A 16,447-nucleotide genomic window follows, 5' to 3' on the forward strand; every position below is an offset into this window, starting at 1 on the left:
CCTGTCGAGCTGCATCACTGTGTGGTTTGGAGCCTGCAATGCGTCCTGTCATAGAACCCTCCAACGCATAGTGAGAGCTGCAGAGAGGATCATTGGTGTCTCTCTCCCCTCCCTCCAGGACATTTACAGCACTCGTCTCACTAAAAAAGCCCTTTGCATAGCAGCTGATCCCACGCACCCAATGCAAAGCTTCTTCAAGCTGCTGCCGTCAGGGAGGAGACTGCGGAGTCTCCAGGCCAGGACCAGCAGACTGAAGGACAGCTTCATCCATCAGGCTGTCAGGAAGCTTAACTCCCTCCCGATTCTGCCCCCTCTCCCCTCTTCTCCTCCATGGTCTCACTGAACTCTGTCACATACACACACACACACACACACACACACACACTCTCTGACTCACTCACTGGCCTGCACTAGTTACCAGTCACTTTGTGGAGCATTGGACTGCCATTACCTCATAAGACTTTGTTGTTATACTATCTCTTACCGTATATTACTAAATCTCCATTTGCACTATTTGCCTATTTGCACTACTCTGCCTGGTTTACACTCAATGTCATTTACCCTTACCTGAATATTGTATATTGTATATTGCATAGCTTTCTTGTTAAATTGTATTGTATTTATTTAAATTTTTACTTTTTAATTATTTTATTTGCATTTTTTAGTCACTCTTATATTTAAATGTTCATTTGCTATTTCATCTAGGGTTTGAGAGTAACGAAATTTCTATTCTCTGTATGTCCTGTACATGTGGCAGAATTGACAAATAAAGTTGACTTTGACTTTGACTTTGATGACTTTGATAAGGGGAACAAGCAGCCTTGAGAAGAACAGATTCTACCAACAACAATCTGGGAGAGCTGCACTCCCATCATATAACCACACACAATGTATAATCACGCTTGCACAGCACAATCACACTTTGTATCTAGTTATAGTAATTTCTCATAGGTAATACAGCAACAAGCTTTATGAATATTCATGTGTATAACCAATAAAAACAACCTGCAGGGGGAAAGCAAGTTGAAGTGGGTTGGAGACAGCTGCTTCCCCCTCGCGAGTGAAAACTTGAGCTCTGTGTGACCTTGTTCCTGAGTGAGTTTCTGTTTTATCCAGCAGTATCAGGGGTAAAACTCTGACACTGACCTAACTAAACAAGATGAATGGGAAACTTAAATAGTGGCTGATTAGCCCACAAAAACACAAAAAGGGGTAAAAACACACAAAGCCTAACTGAAACTAACATAACAAACTAATTCTAAACCAAAACCAGTTATTCACTGTCCTTTAAATCAATTCCTATATTTAAAGACAGACAAATGTGAATCCAGTGTTATATATAAGCCTCTACACTGATATTGCCACTGTGTGGCTGAAACTGCAGCCATCACACTGACAAAGAATATCCATGCCTCATCCCCCTTAGAAAATTGAATGGACCACTTAAGAATATTGAGGAGGAGAGTAAAAACAACCATGGTCCAGAAGAGCTTGGTCGTTTTTACTCTCCTCCTCAATATTGAACCCTTAACAGACTCCATTCATTTTCAGTACACTCATAATGTCATGGTACAGAACCTGAATCATTGCTTTAAAACCTGGACTGAAAGCAAAAAAGCACTCAAAGTTTACCACAAATATTGGTGTTTAACCCGGTCAAAAGTTTTTTGTTGGTCTATAAAAATGAGACCAATATCTATGTCCAAAGAGCTAGAGATTTCCAAAATATCTCGAATTAAAGTGATATTATCACTTATTAGTCTGCTTGTTCTGTCTCCATGAATGACAGAAGCCATCATATCCCAAAGTTTAGTCCCCAGGGCTTTGGAAAAAATCTCACAGTCTGAACACAGAAAAGAGACTGGTCGCCAGTTTTTCAAATTGCATAGAGCTCCCTTCTTTGGTAGCAGAGTAATGACCACTCTTCTACAGCTCAGAGGCAGAAAGCCTCTATGCAGACTATTCGTGATAACCTCCAGCAAATCCTCATCCATCACCGACCAAAAAGATCTGTAAAATTCGACAGGAAGACCATCTATGCCAGTGTGATGCCTGTTGTACTCCTTAGCATCTAACATCCTCTTCAACTTTTCTACCTTAGTGAACATAATGATGTCAGGCCAGGTAGGATCCAGAAGAGAAGGAAGTATTAGCACTGTGGTGCAAAGCTGAGCTGAGCTGTTCTGTAACCACTCTGAAGGGGGATAGATCTATAGTCAAGAAGAGCCAGATAGGAATCCCTGGCTTTTTTAACAGTTTGAACAGCCAGTACCAATACTCTTTGGAAACCTTGGACTGCTGGTGAGATGCTTCAATCTATATGATCCATGACCCATATGTAACTGCAAAAATGCCAAAGAGATGTCATGAAAACTGAAGGCCATTATCTTCCAAATGACTTCCAAAATACCATGGTTTGCAAAAATAGACCTTAGATGTACAATGGCATTTAAACACAATATATAATCATATATAATGTAATGTGTAAAGACTTATATCAAATGATAAAAATAGATTTTACAGCGTCACACCAACAGTCACAGGACATGCTTTGACCTTTTTCCATTAAATGTAAATACCTGAATCAGTCACAAAATTAATGTCAACTGCCATAAAATATTCATAATTATCTGCCCATACTGACCATGGAACACCAGTATGATGAAACTTAAGACTATAGTTTATGAAAAGTTGAATGAGTTGTTATAAAAATTACAAATGGATAAATTCGTGGAAGATGATATGCTTTATCTAAAACATGAGTAAAGATGATTTGGTAATGTGACTGTAAGTTTGTACAACAAATTAATTTATGTTCTGACTAAGCTATTGCAACCTTTGAAATAAGATCTCAAAGGATTATTTGTGAAAAACTCATGAAAACTTCTTTTTCCATATGACTATCCAGTTGCTGAGTTTGCAGGCAGTTTTTTTTTTTTCTCGTATGTGCATCGAGACTTGGTGAGGGATGGTGAAGGAGCTCAGACCCTGGTTCAGCCCGGAGCATTGTGGAGTTAAAATGTATTCATGGTGAAATTTACGAATATCCTACGAATGGGTCTATATGGTTCTGTGCGGCCTACACACAGTTTAATGCTTATCCTATGCCCTGAATTGACGCGCTCTGGGACTGATTGGGCACTGCTCTTTTTTCACAACACTAGATTTGACCAAGGGATACTGGCAAATTAACTAGTCTCCAGAGTCTAAGGAAAAAATGACCTTCTACATCTTGTATGGTTTTTGCCAATTCATTTTCAGCTCTGCTTGTTCAGAGCCAGGCCACTTTCCACTTTCTCATGTACAGGGTGCTGCAACCGCACATGCATGTGCTGCTGCCTACTTGTATGACATTATCAAAGACAATGACACCTGGTCGGCGCATGTACAGATGATGGCCATGATGCAGGAGTCTCTGAGGCAAGCGGGGCTCTTGGCTGCCCCCAAAAAGTGTGCTTTGGACATACGGAGGTACAGTATTTGGTGTACCACTTGGGGATGGGCAGGTGCACCCTCAAACAGGAAAGACAGCGGCAATCGAATCCTGCCAGACCCCCAAAACCAAAAACAGAGGTGAGGCGGTTTTGGGGGGCTGGTCAGCTGCTATCACTTTATTTACTGACTAGCCCCCTTACCTACCTGTTTTGTCAGCAAAAGAATCAACTGTCAGGGTCCTGGGTCTGAGCGACCCAGGATCCCTGAGCAGTTATGGACTAATATTATAATATATATTTTGTATTGCTGTCCCTCGTTATCCCTGCTTGTATGTGTGTGTGTGTGTGTATGTGTTTCTGCGGGCGCCTTCAGGCCTGGTGGGTGTGGCCCTGCTGGCGGACTGGCCACACCCGAAGCCACACACCTGCTGCTGATCAGGCCTCGTCGGGGGAGCTACTTAAGAGAGTCTTGGAGCTCCCACCGATGCGGGATCATTTCGTGAGACTTCCCGTCAGTTCTCCAGCTGGTCTGTTTGTGAGTGTGAGCTTACCAAGTGAACTGAGGGTACTAACTACTGCCTCTATTTTCCCAGGAAGGATTGCTGGATGAGAGGGCAGCAGACACAGAGTGCACTGGCACGAGGGAGCAGGCACATGGGCACAAACACTGGGAGAAGACACGGAGTGGAAGTCGGGAGCACACGGGGATGTATTATTGTTGTGTATCAGTTCCATCACTGTAAATAAACGCACTGCTTGTACATAGAGCACCGCGCCTGGGTCCTCCTTCCCCACACCCCCCACGGTTTGCCATGCCGAACCGTGACATCAACTGTGTACAGCAAGAAGTTGTCTGAGCGAAAGAGTGCTTGGTCCAATGTCACTGCCTTAATTGCATTGGTATCCAGCTCTGCAATTGTTCAAGTTCAAGGTGATCAGTGGGTGTGTGTGTGTGTGTGGCACGGTGTGATTTATGCCTGAGCTGCAGGGGAGGTGTGGAGGTTTCAGCGGCAGTGCCAGGTCATGCTGCCTATTATCAATTAAACACATCTCCCTTAATTTGTCTCAATATTACTCTAGGAAAGTCTACCTGACTAGGTAGAGTTAAACTGAGTGTATGGAGTCCTGTGGGGGGGTTCTGCCATAACCATCTTGTTCAAGGTTCAAGGTTCAAGGTTCTTTATTTGTCACATGCATAGTTATACAAGTATAACACACAGTGAAATGTAGGCTGACACGCTCCACGACATGTGCAAAAATTGGGGGGGGGGGGGGGGGGGGTGTAGAGGAAGAACATTATATATATATATATATATATATATACACATATATATATATATATATATATATATATATACAGACATATAGTATATACACTGGGTGAATGTGCAGTAGTAGCAGCAAGCAGGTGAATTCTGTACATTAATATGAATAGACATCTGACTATTTTACAGGAGACAATATAAACATATTTAAAATTAAAGGAATTTGAAATGTACATTGTGCCTTGGTTTAGTGTCTGGAAGAGAGTCCTGTCTCAGTCAATTATAGATGATGTGAGAGGGCGGGTGTGTGTGTTTAGGGCACGGATGGCTTGGGGATAGAAGCTCCTCTTGAGTCTCTCTGTCCTTGCCCGGAAGATGCGGAACCTTCTACCAGATTGCAGAAGTTGGAACAGTTTGTTGCCAGGATGGGACGGGTCCTTCAGTATCTACCCATAGCCCAGTAACTGTTACACTAGTATGTAAGTAATCAAAAGACCTCATCATCATCAACCCACTGTCATGGTCCTGGGTCGTTGACCCAGCGTTTTGTGTTTTGTGATCATTTTCCTCTGTTCTAGTTCTTCGGTGCCCTCCCCTCTTGTGTCCGGTTCGGGTTCTAGATTTCCTGTTTTGTTCTGAAAGTCTGTGTCTGTTGTCATTGTGTTCAGCTTGTCTCCTCTGGTCCTCATGTGTATTGGGTTCAGCTGTTCTTCCCTCCTGTGTGTGATTACCCGATTACCTTGTGTGTGTATATTTAGTGGGTGTCGGTCTGTGTTCATTGTCGGCTCGTCTGCGTTCTATGGTGTTCCGTTCCTGTCTCTGCCCCACACCCCTTTTGTATGCTCTCAGGTTTGTCATTTAGTTCTGCCAGTTTAGGTTTCTTCAGTTGTTTTCTCATGCTTCGTTGTCTGTTCTGCCACTGTCACCTGTAAATAAACCCTCACTCATATCATCAGTCGGCTGCCTGCATTTTGGGTCCTCCTTTCCTCCAACACCACACGGCTCACCCCGCCAGCTGTGACAGTACAAGCCGACCAAACATGGACCCAGCAGCATCCGCACCTTCCCAGGAGTTTCGGGAGGAAGTAATCGACTCCGTTTCAAGGTTGGTCAACCTGTGGCTCGAACGTGAGGGAGAGGAGTTTCACTGCGCTGTAGAAGCCAGGCTACAGTAGCTAATTTCTTCTCACTCCTGGCTACTGGACTCTCTTCACCCGCTCGCACAAGACTTCATTCTTAACGAGCTTCACCTCCACCCTCCAGCCGCTACCGCTTCCCAACCCAGCCCGGCGGTGAAGGTCTTGCCCAGCCCGCCGGAGGTTTTGCCCAGCCCGCCGGAGCAGTCGGCAGGGAGGAAGTGACGATCACGCCGTCGGCGCGTCACCCCACAGCCGGATATTAGGACTTCAGAACTGCCGGCTGTGGTGAGTGAGAAGGACCCTTTTTTGGACTGTGGGACAGTTTATTCAGGGGCCTTGTTTTGTGCAGCAGATGACAAGGAGAACTGTTTGTTGCCTGTTCATTCTCCTGCTCAGCTGTCTTTACCCCAGTTTGCTTCCCAGCCAGAAGCTCAGTTAACTGCCCAGCCGTGACCTCCATCTCATTCAGCCTCACTACCCATAGCCCAGTTACAGTCACAGCCAGACTTATTAGACACCATGTTACAGTCCATAGCCCAGTCAATAGCTCAGTTGGTAGGAGACTCATCAGCCTTATTATCAGCTCAGCCATCGTCTTCACCAACTCCTCCTGTACAACAAGTTGAGTCAATCCAACCCGAAAAGAACAATTTTTCAACTGTTCATTCCAAGCAGAGAGACAAACCACCCAATATTGTAATCAGTCCTCAAAAGCTGGCCAGTTCAGAGACTGTGACTGTGACTCTGGACCCCTGGAGGTTAAGAAGCCAGCTGAGGACTGCACCCGGCTGTCGCTGCCTGAGCTGAGTCGATGCTCTGTGCAGCCGCAGTCTGCTTTGTGTTTGCCAGAGGCCCGTGCGCCTGCTGGCTCTGATCCGTTCCTGCCAGAGGCCCGTGCGCCTACTGGCTCTGATCCGTTCCTGCCAGAGGCCCGTGTGCCTGCTGGTTCAGCCCTGCGTGTGCCAGGGGCCCCTGTGCCCGCTGGTTCAGTGACTATTTCCGCTGGGGGTTCTGGAGAGCCCGGCCAGCACTTTCCTGTCTCCGCTGGAGGGTCCGAGGGGCCCGTTCAGCCGCCTGTCTCCGCTGGAGGGTCCGGGGGGCCCGTTCAGCCGCCTGTCTCGTCAGCTGGAGGGCCCGAGGAGCCCGTCCAGCCTCCTGCCTCGTCAGCTGGAGGGCCCGAGGAGCCCGCCCAGCTTCCTGCCTCGTCAGCTGGAGGGCCCGAGGAGCCCGCCCAGCTTCCTGCCTCGTCAGCTGGAGGGCCCGAGGAGCCCGTCCAGCCGCCAGCTGCAGCCTAATCATCCTCGCCTGCTGCAGCTTCATCTCCGCCTGGTCCGGCTTCAGCATCCTCAGCGTCGCCTGGTCCGGCCTCTGCTTCTGCCTCGCCTGGTCCGGCATCTGCATCCTCAGCGTCGCCTGGTCCGGCTCCAGCATCCTCAGCCTCGCCTGGTCCGGCTCCAGCATCCTCAGCGTCGCCTGGTCCAGCCTCTGCTTCTGCCTCGCCTGGTCCGGCCTCTGCTTCATCTTCGCCTGGTCCGGCTTCAGCATCCTCAGCGTCGCCTAGTTCGGCTTCAGCATCCTCAGCTTCGCCTGGTCCGGCTTCAGCATCCTCAGCGTCGCCTGGTCCGGCCTCTGCTTCTGCCTCGCCTGGTCCGGCCTCTGCTTCTGCGGGGGCCACGCAGCCTTTGGGTCCCGAACCGCCGCCTCGACATCGGCGGTCATCTGCCAGGCCACTAGTTGGGCGTCATCGTCGATATGGATGACCTCCCAGACGCCGCTGCTGCCTTCCGCGTGGCCGGCCTCCAGACTTGTGTCGCCGCCGCCGTTGCTGTCCGCACAGTCGGCCGCCTGAACTGTTTCCTTGTCGCCGCCATTGCTGTCCACACGGTCGGCCGCCTGAACGGTTTCCCCGTCGCCGCCGCTGCCGTGTGCACGGTCGACCCCCTGAACTGTTTCCACTTCACCACCGCTGCCTTCCGTGCAGTCTGCTTTTGGATCTGTGTCGCCAACGCGGCCGGCCTCAGACGATGAATCGTCCTGGACTTCTGAGTTGTCAGCCTCCGGGCCGGCCTCCTGAACTGTGTTTTGTTCTTGAACTCCAGCATGTGTGTTTGTGTTTTGGACAATTCACTTGGTTTGCTGGAGCTTGTTTTTGTTCGGTGTTGGTCCCTCCGTCCTGGGCCCCCGCCGCCCGCCCTGGGTTGGTCGTTTGTTTTTGTTTTGGGCTGTCTGGAGCCAGCCCTTGGAGGGGGGTACATGTCATGGTACTGTCATGGTCCTGGGTCGTTGACCCAGCGTTTTGTGTTTTGTGATCATTTTCCTCTGTTCTAGTTCGTCGCGGATAAAACCATCCGCGACGCTCTGAGATCCCGCACCGCTGCCTACAACACGGGACTCACGACGGGGGACATGGACCCGTACAAAGCCGCGTCATATAACGTGCGGAGGGCGGTGAAAGAGGCGAAGCAGCGCTACGGGAGGAAACTAGAGTCACAACTCCAACAGAGTGACTCTAGGAGCCTGTGGCGGGGACTAAGGACAATAACGGACTATAAAGCACCAACAACCGGTATGACGAACGCGGCCGTGACTCTGGCAGACGAGCTGAACACTTTCTATGCTCGCTTCGAGGCTGCAGCTAAGGACTCCAACGATGCTAGTGTTAGCGGCGCTAACGGCTGCAGACAGGAAGATACTGCCAGCACCGGAAACGTGCTCGTCATCTCCGAGCATGAAGTAAGGAGAGCCTTCAAGAGAGTGAACACCAGGAAAGCAGCAGGCCCAGACGGCATCCCAGGTCGTATCCTAAGAGACTGCGCATACCAGCTAGCTCCTGTGTTCACTGAGATATTCAACATCTCTTTATCTCAGTCGGTGATCCCCACATGCTTCAAAGAGTCCATCATTGTTCCTGTCCCGAGGAAACCCCACCCTGCTTCTCTCAATGACTATCGCCCTGTAGCCCTCACCTCAGTAGTGATGAAGTGCTTTGAACGCCTGGTCAGAGACTTCATCATTTCTTCACTACCAGACACACTGGACCCACTACAGTTCGCTTACCGTCCAAATCGTTCCACAGACGATGCCATCTCTCATCTCCTCCACACATCACTCACTCACTTGGACACTAGAAGGGGGAATTATGTTAAAATGCTCTTCATAGACTACAGCTCTGCATTTAACACCATAATTCCCTCCACACTCACCACCAAGCTGGAGCATCTGGGACTCAGCTCATCTATGTGTCAGTGGATCTCCAACTTCCTAACTGGCAGACCACAGGCAGTAAGGATGGGCGGACATGTCTCAGCCTCCACCACTCTCAGCACTGGAGCCCCCCAGGGGTGTGTTCTGAGCCCCCTGCTGTACTCTTTGTACACATATGACTGTGTGGCCACTACCAGCTCCACCACCATCATCAAGTTTGCTGACGACACCGTCGTGGTGGGCCTGATCTCTGATAACAACGAGACGGCCTACCTGAAGGAGATTAGGAATCTGGAGAACTGGTGCCAGAGGAACACCCTCCTTCTAAACGTCAGTAAGACAAAGGAGCTGATAGTGGACTTCAGCACTAAGCAGGAGAGGAACTACCAGACCCCTGTCATCAACGAGTGCCCAGTGGAGAGAGTGGACAGCTTCAAATACCTCGGAGTTCACATCACGCAGGACCTGTCATGGTCCTGTCACATCAACACTGTGGTGAAAAAGGCCCGTCAGCGTCTCTACCACCTCAGACGCTTGAGAGACTTCCAACTGCCCTCCAAGGTGCTCAGGAACTTTTACTCCTGCACCATAGAGAGCATCCTGACGGGAAACATCTTAACCTGGTTCGGGAACAGCACCATGCAGGACAGACGAGCTCTACAGAGGGTTGTGCGGTCAGCTGAGCGCACCATCTGCTCCGAGCTCCCTGACCTGCACTCAATCTACAGCAGGCGGTGCTGGACCAAGGCCAGGAAGATCGTGAAGGACCTCAGCCATCCCAACAACAGACTGTTCTCTCTGTTGAGGTCAGGAAAGCGATTCCGCTCCCTGAAGACCAACACAGAGAGACTGAGGAGGAGCTTCTTCCCGCAGGCGATACGGTCTCTCAATCACACCACCACACAGTACTGACCCACACATATAGTTCTTACACACACACTGGACATTCTGGACATTGTTTTCACTTCATTACTTAAATCACGCTGCTGTTATTGTGTATATGCTGCTGTTATTGTGTATATATTTATTTATATTTCTTCATACATTCTTATATAGTTCTATATTTTGTATTTTGTTGTACAGTTATTTTATTTTATTTTAAACTTTAATTTATATATTTTATCTTATTCTCCCAGTTAAATTTACCCTTCATTCTAATTTGTGTTGTACACTTATTTCATTTTTAACCTTAATTTATATTTTATTCCTTCCTAGTTAAATTTACCCTTTTTAATTTTTCATATTTATTTCCTATCCTATTCATAGCCTTTTCCTTTTTTGTTTTCTTTAGGTCACGAGCAGTTGTCCAAGCATTTCACTACATATCGTACTGTGTATGACTGTGTACGTGACAAAAAAAATTTGAATTTGAATTTGAATTTCTTCTGTGCCCTCCCCCCTTGTGTCCGGTTCGGGTTCTAGATTTCCTGTTTTGTTCTGAAAGTCTGTGTCTGTTGTCATTGTGTTCAGCTTGTCTCCTCCGGTCCTCATGTGTATTGGGTTCAGCTGTTCTTCCCTCCTGTGTGTGATTACCCGATTACCTTGTGTGTGTATATTTAGTGGGTGTCGGTCTGTGTTCATTGTCGGCTCGTCTGCGTTCTATGGTGTTCCGTTCCTGTCTCTGCCCCACACCCCTTTTGTATGCTCTCAGGTTTGTCATTTAGTTCTGCCAGTTTAGGTTTCTTCAGTTGTTTTCTCATGCTTCGTTGTCTGTTCTGCCACTGTCACCTGTAAATAAACCCTCACTCATATCATCAGTCGGCTGCCTGCATTTTGGGTCCTCCTTTCCTCCAACACCACACGGCTCACCCCGCCAGCCGTGACACCCACAGCTTATTGTGATGGCATGGAAAAGCTCTGGGGAGTGTGAATTGCTCACTTATGCTGAGTCCCTCCTATATTAACCACCCTCGATGAGTAATATGGCTCTATTTAACTAATAGAGCCATATTACATATTACTTAATGTTCAGTCTCGAACAGTTCTTGACCAGCTCACCAAGTGCATCCAAATCACACGACCGATTGAGGAAAAAGGACCATCATTGTGTCTCTGTTTCAGCTTGCGTTAAAAGTGTGGACTTGAAACAGTGTGTCAGTCAAAAACAAAGGAAGTTGCAATCTCATCAAAAATCAGCGATACAGGTCACACAGAAAAAGACCACAAATACAGACACCTGCAGAAACACTGGCAATGACACTGCCAACCACAGGTGCCATAATACCCAATTAACTGGTATTTGTAATATAGACTAACACTACATTAGATCAGCTTAATATAATGAACTAACTAGAACTAACTAACAAACTTTATAAATTACAAATTTGTTCCATTTATTCCGCCCTAGTCCGTGGGTGAGAGAGTTGCTCCCAATGTATGGTTTTCATGCTCTTCAGCCCCTGGCTCTTTCGAGCACTACACATCTGATGCAAACGTCAAAAGATTTAAGATTTATCAGAAATAAGTACAGTATCATAGCAAACAGACTGCATGAAAGTGCCAATGAAACCTTGTCTTGTCAAAAAACTAATAGCAGACTGATTGCATGTTGTTGGACTTGTTTTCCCATTTCATCATTGGACCCAATACAGTCATTTTTACCAGAAAAGTTAAAACAAATGGATATGAAGAAATAGCTGGTTAACAAAGTTGCTGTTCTAGCCCTGTACCATCAGCATCTGTGGTAAATACACTTTCTTAAAAAAAAAGAGAATTACCTCCGATTAGTATTATTAAAAAAGAATATGGTTTGAAGCTGATTAATAATTGTGACCCTTGTGTATTAAGAAGATATTAAACCATGACAACTTCTGTAGTGACAAGCTGTAGGACTGGTTTTAATAGTTCAAATAAAGAAGACATTAATACGCTTTGCGTGACATAGTGAGTCTGACAAAGTGGAAGTGCCGATTGTGTGCAAAGAAATAGGAGGGACAGTGTGTTTGTGTGCACGCGCGTGTGTGTGTGTACGTGAGTGAAGACGAGGGGATTGGGGTGGGGGTTGATAAATCCACCCTACGGCTCTGATCACAGAGCAGCAGGAGCTGGACATGCCTAATGGAGATACCGAAAGTGCCCGAGCTTTGTTTTCCACAATTTCTCAACAATTCCTGCAGAAAGCCGACACTTCATTGGTCGAAAGCTGTGCTCCTGAACATTGTGTTCTCCTGTATCTCTCTGCTCACTGCTGCTCTAAACCTTCTCGTCATCATTTCAGTCTCCCACTTCAGGCACAGATGATTTTTTTTATTGACAATAATGAAATGCAACTGATAAATATCTCTGTTTTTAATTTTTACTTTCGTTTTGTTAGATAAATAAATATCTTTGTCTCAGTTATCACTGTTAAGTTGAATAGGCTTCGTCATGTCTTAATAATGAAACATTTTCACTAAGATGGTTTTAACATGATTGACAAAACATTTTCAGTGCAGCTGTCAGCAGTCTTATTTTCATCCTAATCTTACACTTCAGACACTTCAAACTGAAATTGCTTAGTGATGAGTGGAATCAATTTTGCATGTTCTTGGTGTATTTTAATCACAACTGAAATATTTTTATTTGCCTCGATTGAATCATGCCTTATTAATAGGACTTTTTCACTGATGGAATTTTTACTGAAGACATTTTGAAATGATGAATTACTTTTTTTTTTTCTCTTTGTAGGAAATTTCACACACCAAGTAACATCCTCCTCCTCTCTCTGGCTGTCTCAGACTTTCTTGTGGGTCTTCTGTTGATGCCAGCAGAAATATTAAGAAGCACGACCTGCTGGGTACTTGGTGACATTATGTGTTCTGTTTATTGGTATCTGACCGGCAACATTATCTGTGCTTCAATAGGGAACATAGTTCTAATATCAGTTGATCGTTATGTGGCTATTTGTGACCCCTTGCATTACCGCACCAGAATTACTGTGAAACGAACCAAACTCAGTGTGTGCTTATGTTGGTTTTATGCTATTTTCTACTGGAGTCTTTATATAAAGAATATCCTGATTGAACCGGGCAGGTATAATTCCTGCTACGGAGAGTGTGTGTTTGTCAGCAGTGATATTGCAGGGATTATTGACCTTTTTTTATCTTTTATTGTTCCACTTTCTGTCATCATAGTTCTTTATATGAGAGTATTTGTGGCGGCTGTGTCTCAAGCTCGTGCCATGCGCTCTCATGTTACATCTGTCACACTTCAGCATTCAAGCAATCAAGCAAAGAAATCTGAACTGAAAGCAGCCAGGACTCTGGGGGTTCTTGTAGTTGTGTTTCTGTCATGTTACTCTCCACTTTACTGCTATTATCTTGCTGAAGAAAATGTGGTCAATGATCCATCTGCATCTACTGTTATCATTATCTTTTACATTAACTCTTGTCTAAACCCTTTGATCTATGCCTTGTTTTACCCCTGGTTTAGAAATGCTGTTAAACTTATTGTCACTCTGCAGATCTTCAAGCATGGCACCTGTGAGGCCAACATACTATAAAAGACTCTGAACTCTTCTCCAACTAATTTTTGTCATTATTTTCAGCTGTTAGATTTTTTTGGTTTGTAAGCACCATTTTATGTCAGTCATATATATATATAGAAACTTAGCAAGCAGTTTGCTAACTGTAGCATGGGAGATGGGTGGTCTCGTAGGGTGTCTTGTATTGAAATCTGCTGCAATGACCGGGTTACTGCGTTCACCAGATATCAACACAATTTCGATCCGCTCCTCATGTGTTAACCTCTTCGACATGTCAATGGCTGTGAACAAAGAGACACTTGTAAATAACTCATGAAAGAATAAAGTTACGTTGAAACCAAGCACACCGTTGTTTTTCTTGTGACATTACCAATAAGTTTGATGTGTCACATGGCCCTCTTCCTATTGAAAAAACAAAAGTTGTATCCAAGATGGCCGACTTCTAAATGGCCACCATGGTCACCACCCATCTTAAGGAGTTTACCCCCTCACATATACTAATGTGCCACAAACAGGACTTTAATATCACCAACCATTCCCATGTTATTACGGTGTATCCATATAAATGGCCCACCCTGTACATACATTCAGCAACCACTTTATCAGTTACAGTTTACTCCAGTGCTCACCACAATAATCCATATTCCTAATTAGCCTTTCTCATCAGCAGCAATTCAATTAAATTCAATTTTATTTATATAGCGCCAAATCACAACATAGGCGCTTCATATTGTACAGTAGATCCTACAATAATAGATACTGAGAAAAACCCAACAATCATATGGCCCCCTATGAGCAACCACTTGGGCGACAGTGGGAAGGAAAAACTCCCCTTTTAACAGGAAGAAACCTCCAGCAGAACCAGGCTCAGGGAGGAGCAGTCATCTGCTGCGACCGCTTGGGGTGAGAGAAGGAAAACAGAATAAAAGACATGCTGTGGAACAGAGCCCAAGATTAATAGCAGGTACAATTCAATACAGAGAGGTCTATTAACACATAGTGAGTGAGAAAGGTGACTGGAAAGGAAAAACTAAATGCATCATGGTAATCCCCCAGCAGCCTACAGGGAGTGCAGAATTATTAGGCAAGTTGTATTTTTGAGAAATAATTTTATTATTGAACAACAACCATGTTCTCAATGAACCCAAAAAACTCATTAATATCAAAGCTGAATGTTTTTGGAAGTAGTTTTTAGTTTGTTTTTAGTTTTAGCTATTTTAGGGGGATATCTGTGTGTGCAGGTGACTATTACTGTGCATAATTATTAGGCAACTTAACAAAAAACAAATATATACCCATTTCAATTATTTATTTTTACCAGTGAAACCAATATAACATCTCCACATTCACAAATATACATTTCTGACATTCAAAAAGAAAACAAAAACAAATCAGCGACCAATATAGCTACCTTTCTTTGCAAGGACACTCAAAAGCCTGCCATCCATGGATTCTGTCAGTGTTTTGATCTGTTCACCATCAACACTGCGTGCAGCAGCAACCACAGCCTCCCAGACACTGTTCAGAGAGGTGTACTGTTTTCCCTCCTTGTAAATCTCACATTTGATGATGGACCACAGGTTCTCAATGGGGTCCAGATCAGGTGAACAAGGTGGCCATGTCATTAGTTTTTCTTCTTTTGTACCCTTTCTTGCCAGCCACGCTGTGGAGTACTTGGACGCGTGTGATGGAGCATTGTCCTGCATGAAAATCATGTTTTTCTTGAAGGATGCAGACTTCTTCCTGTACCACTGCTTGAAGAAGGTGTCTTCCAGAAACTGGCAGTAGGACTGGGAGTTGAGCTTGACTCCATCCTCAACCCGAAAAGGCCCCACAAGCTCATCTTTGATGATACCAGCCCAAACCAGTACTCCACCTCCACCTTGCTGGCGTCTGAGTCGGACTGGAGCTCTCTGCCCTTTACCAATCCAGCCACGGGCCCATCCATCTGGCCCATCAAGACTCACTCTCATTTCATCAGTCCATAAAACCTTAGAAAAATCAGTCTTGAGATATTTCTTGGCCCAGTCTTGACGTTTCAGCTTGTGTGTCTTGTTCAGTGGTGGTCGTCTTTCAGCCTTTCTCACCTTGGCCATGTCTCTGAGTATTGCACACCTTGTGCTTTTGGGCACTCCAGTGATGTTGCAGCTCTGAAATATGGCCAAACTGGTGGCAAGTGGCATCTTGGCAGCTGCACGCTTGACTTTTCTCAGTTCATGGGCAGTTATTTTGCGCCTTGGTTTTTCCACACGCTTCTTGCGACCCTGTTGACTATTTTGAATGAAACGCTTGATTGTTCGATGATCACGCTTCAGAAACTTTGCAATTTTGAGACTGCTGCATCCCTCTGCAAGATATCTCACTATTTTTGACTTTTCTGAGCCTGTCAAGTCCTTCTTTTGACCCATTTTGCCAAAGGAAAGGACGTTGCCTAATAATTATGCACACCTGATATAGGGTGTTGATGTCATTAGACCACACCCCTTCTCATTACAGAGATGCACATCACCTAATATGCTTAATTGGTAGTAGGCTTTCGAGCCTATACAGCTTGGAGTAAGACAACATGCATGAAGAGGATGATGTGGACAAAATACTCATTTGCCTAATAATTCTGCACTCCCTGTATAACTATTGCAGGGTAACTAAGGGAGGATTCAGGGTCACCTGATCCAGCCCTAACTATATGCAAAAAGGAAAGTTTTAAGCCTAATTTTAAAAGTAGAGATAGTCAAAGCATTTAGGCATGTAGATATAATCAAGGTGGTGCCTGCTGGAGGTCAAACCGAGGATCAAAAAATGAAAAAAAGATGAGTAAATGTGGCATAATTGTTGATGTCAAACCAGCTGATCTGAGTATTTCAGAGACATACTGATGTACTGAGATTTTTCTGCACAACCATCTCCAGAGTTTATGGAGTGGTCTGAAATGAGAAAATTATT

At 45.4% G+C, this 16,447-nt stretch overlaps 1 protein-coding gene across 1 annotated transcript; it reads left to right on the plus strand.

The window, feature by feature from the left end:
* The first annotated feature begins 10,643 nt into the window (after positions 1-10,643).
* Positions 10,644-13,584, plus strand: LOC120721904 (trace amine-associated receptor 1-like). The gene is made up of 2 exons (XM_040012545.1): positions 10,644-10,693; positions 12,709-13,584. Exons 1-2 carry the CDS (start codon positions 10,644-10,646, stop codon positions 13,520-13,522), a joined length of 864 nt encoding a protein of 287 aa, XP_039868479.1. The 3' UTR covers positions 13,523-13,584.
* Positions 13,585-16,447: the final 2,863 nt, after the last annotated feature.

This window comes from Simochromis diagramma, unplaced genomic scaffold (assembly GCF_900408965.1).
Source record: "Simochromis diagramma unplaced genomic scaffold, fSimDia1.1 OVJJ01000612.1, whole genome shotgun sequence".
NCBI classification, from domain to species: domain Eukaryota; kingdom Metazoa; phylum Chordata; class Actinopteri; order Cichliformes; family Cichlidae; genus Simochromis; species Simochromis diagramma.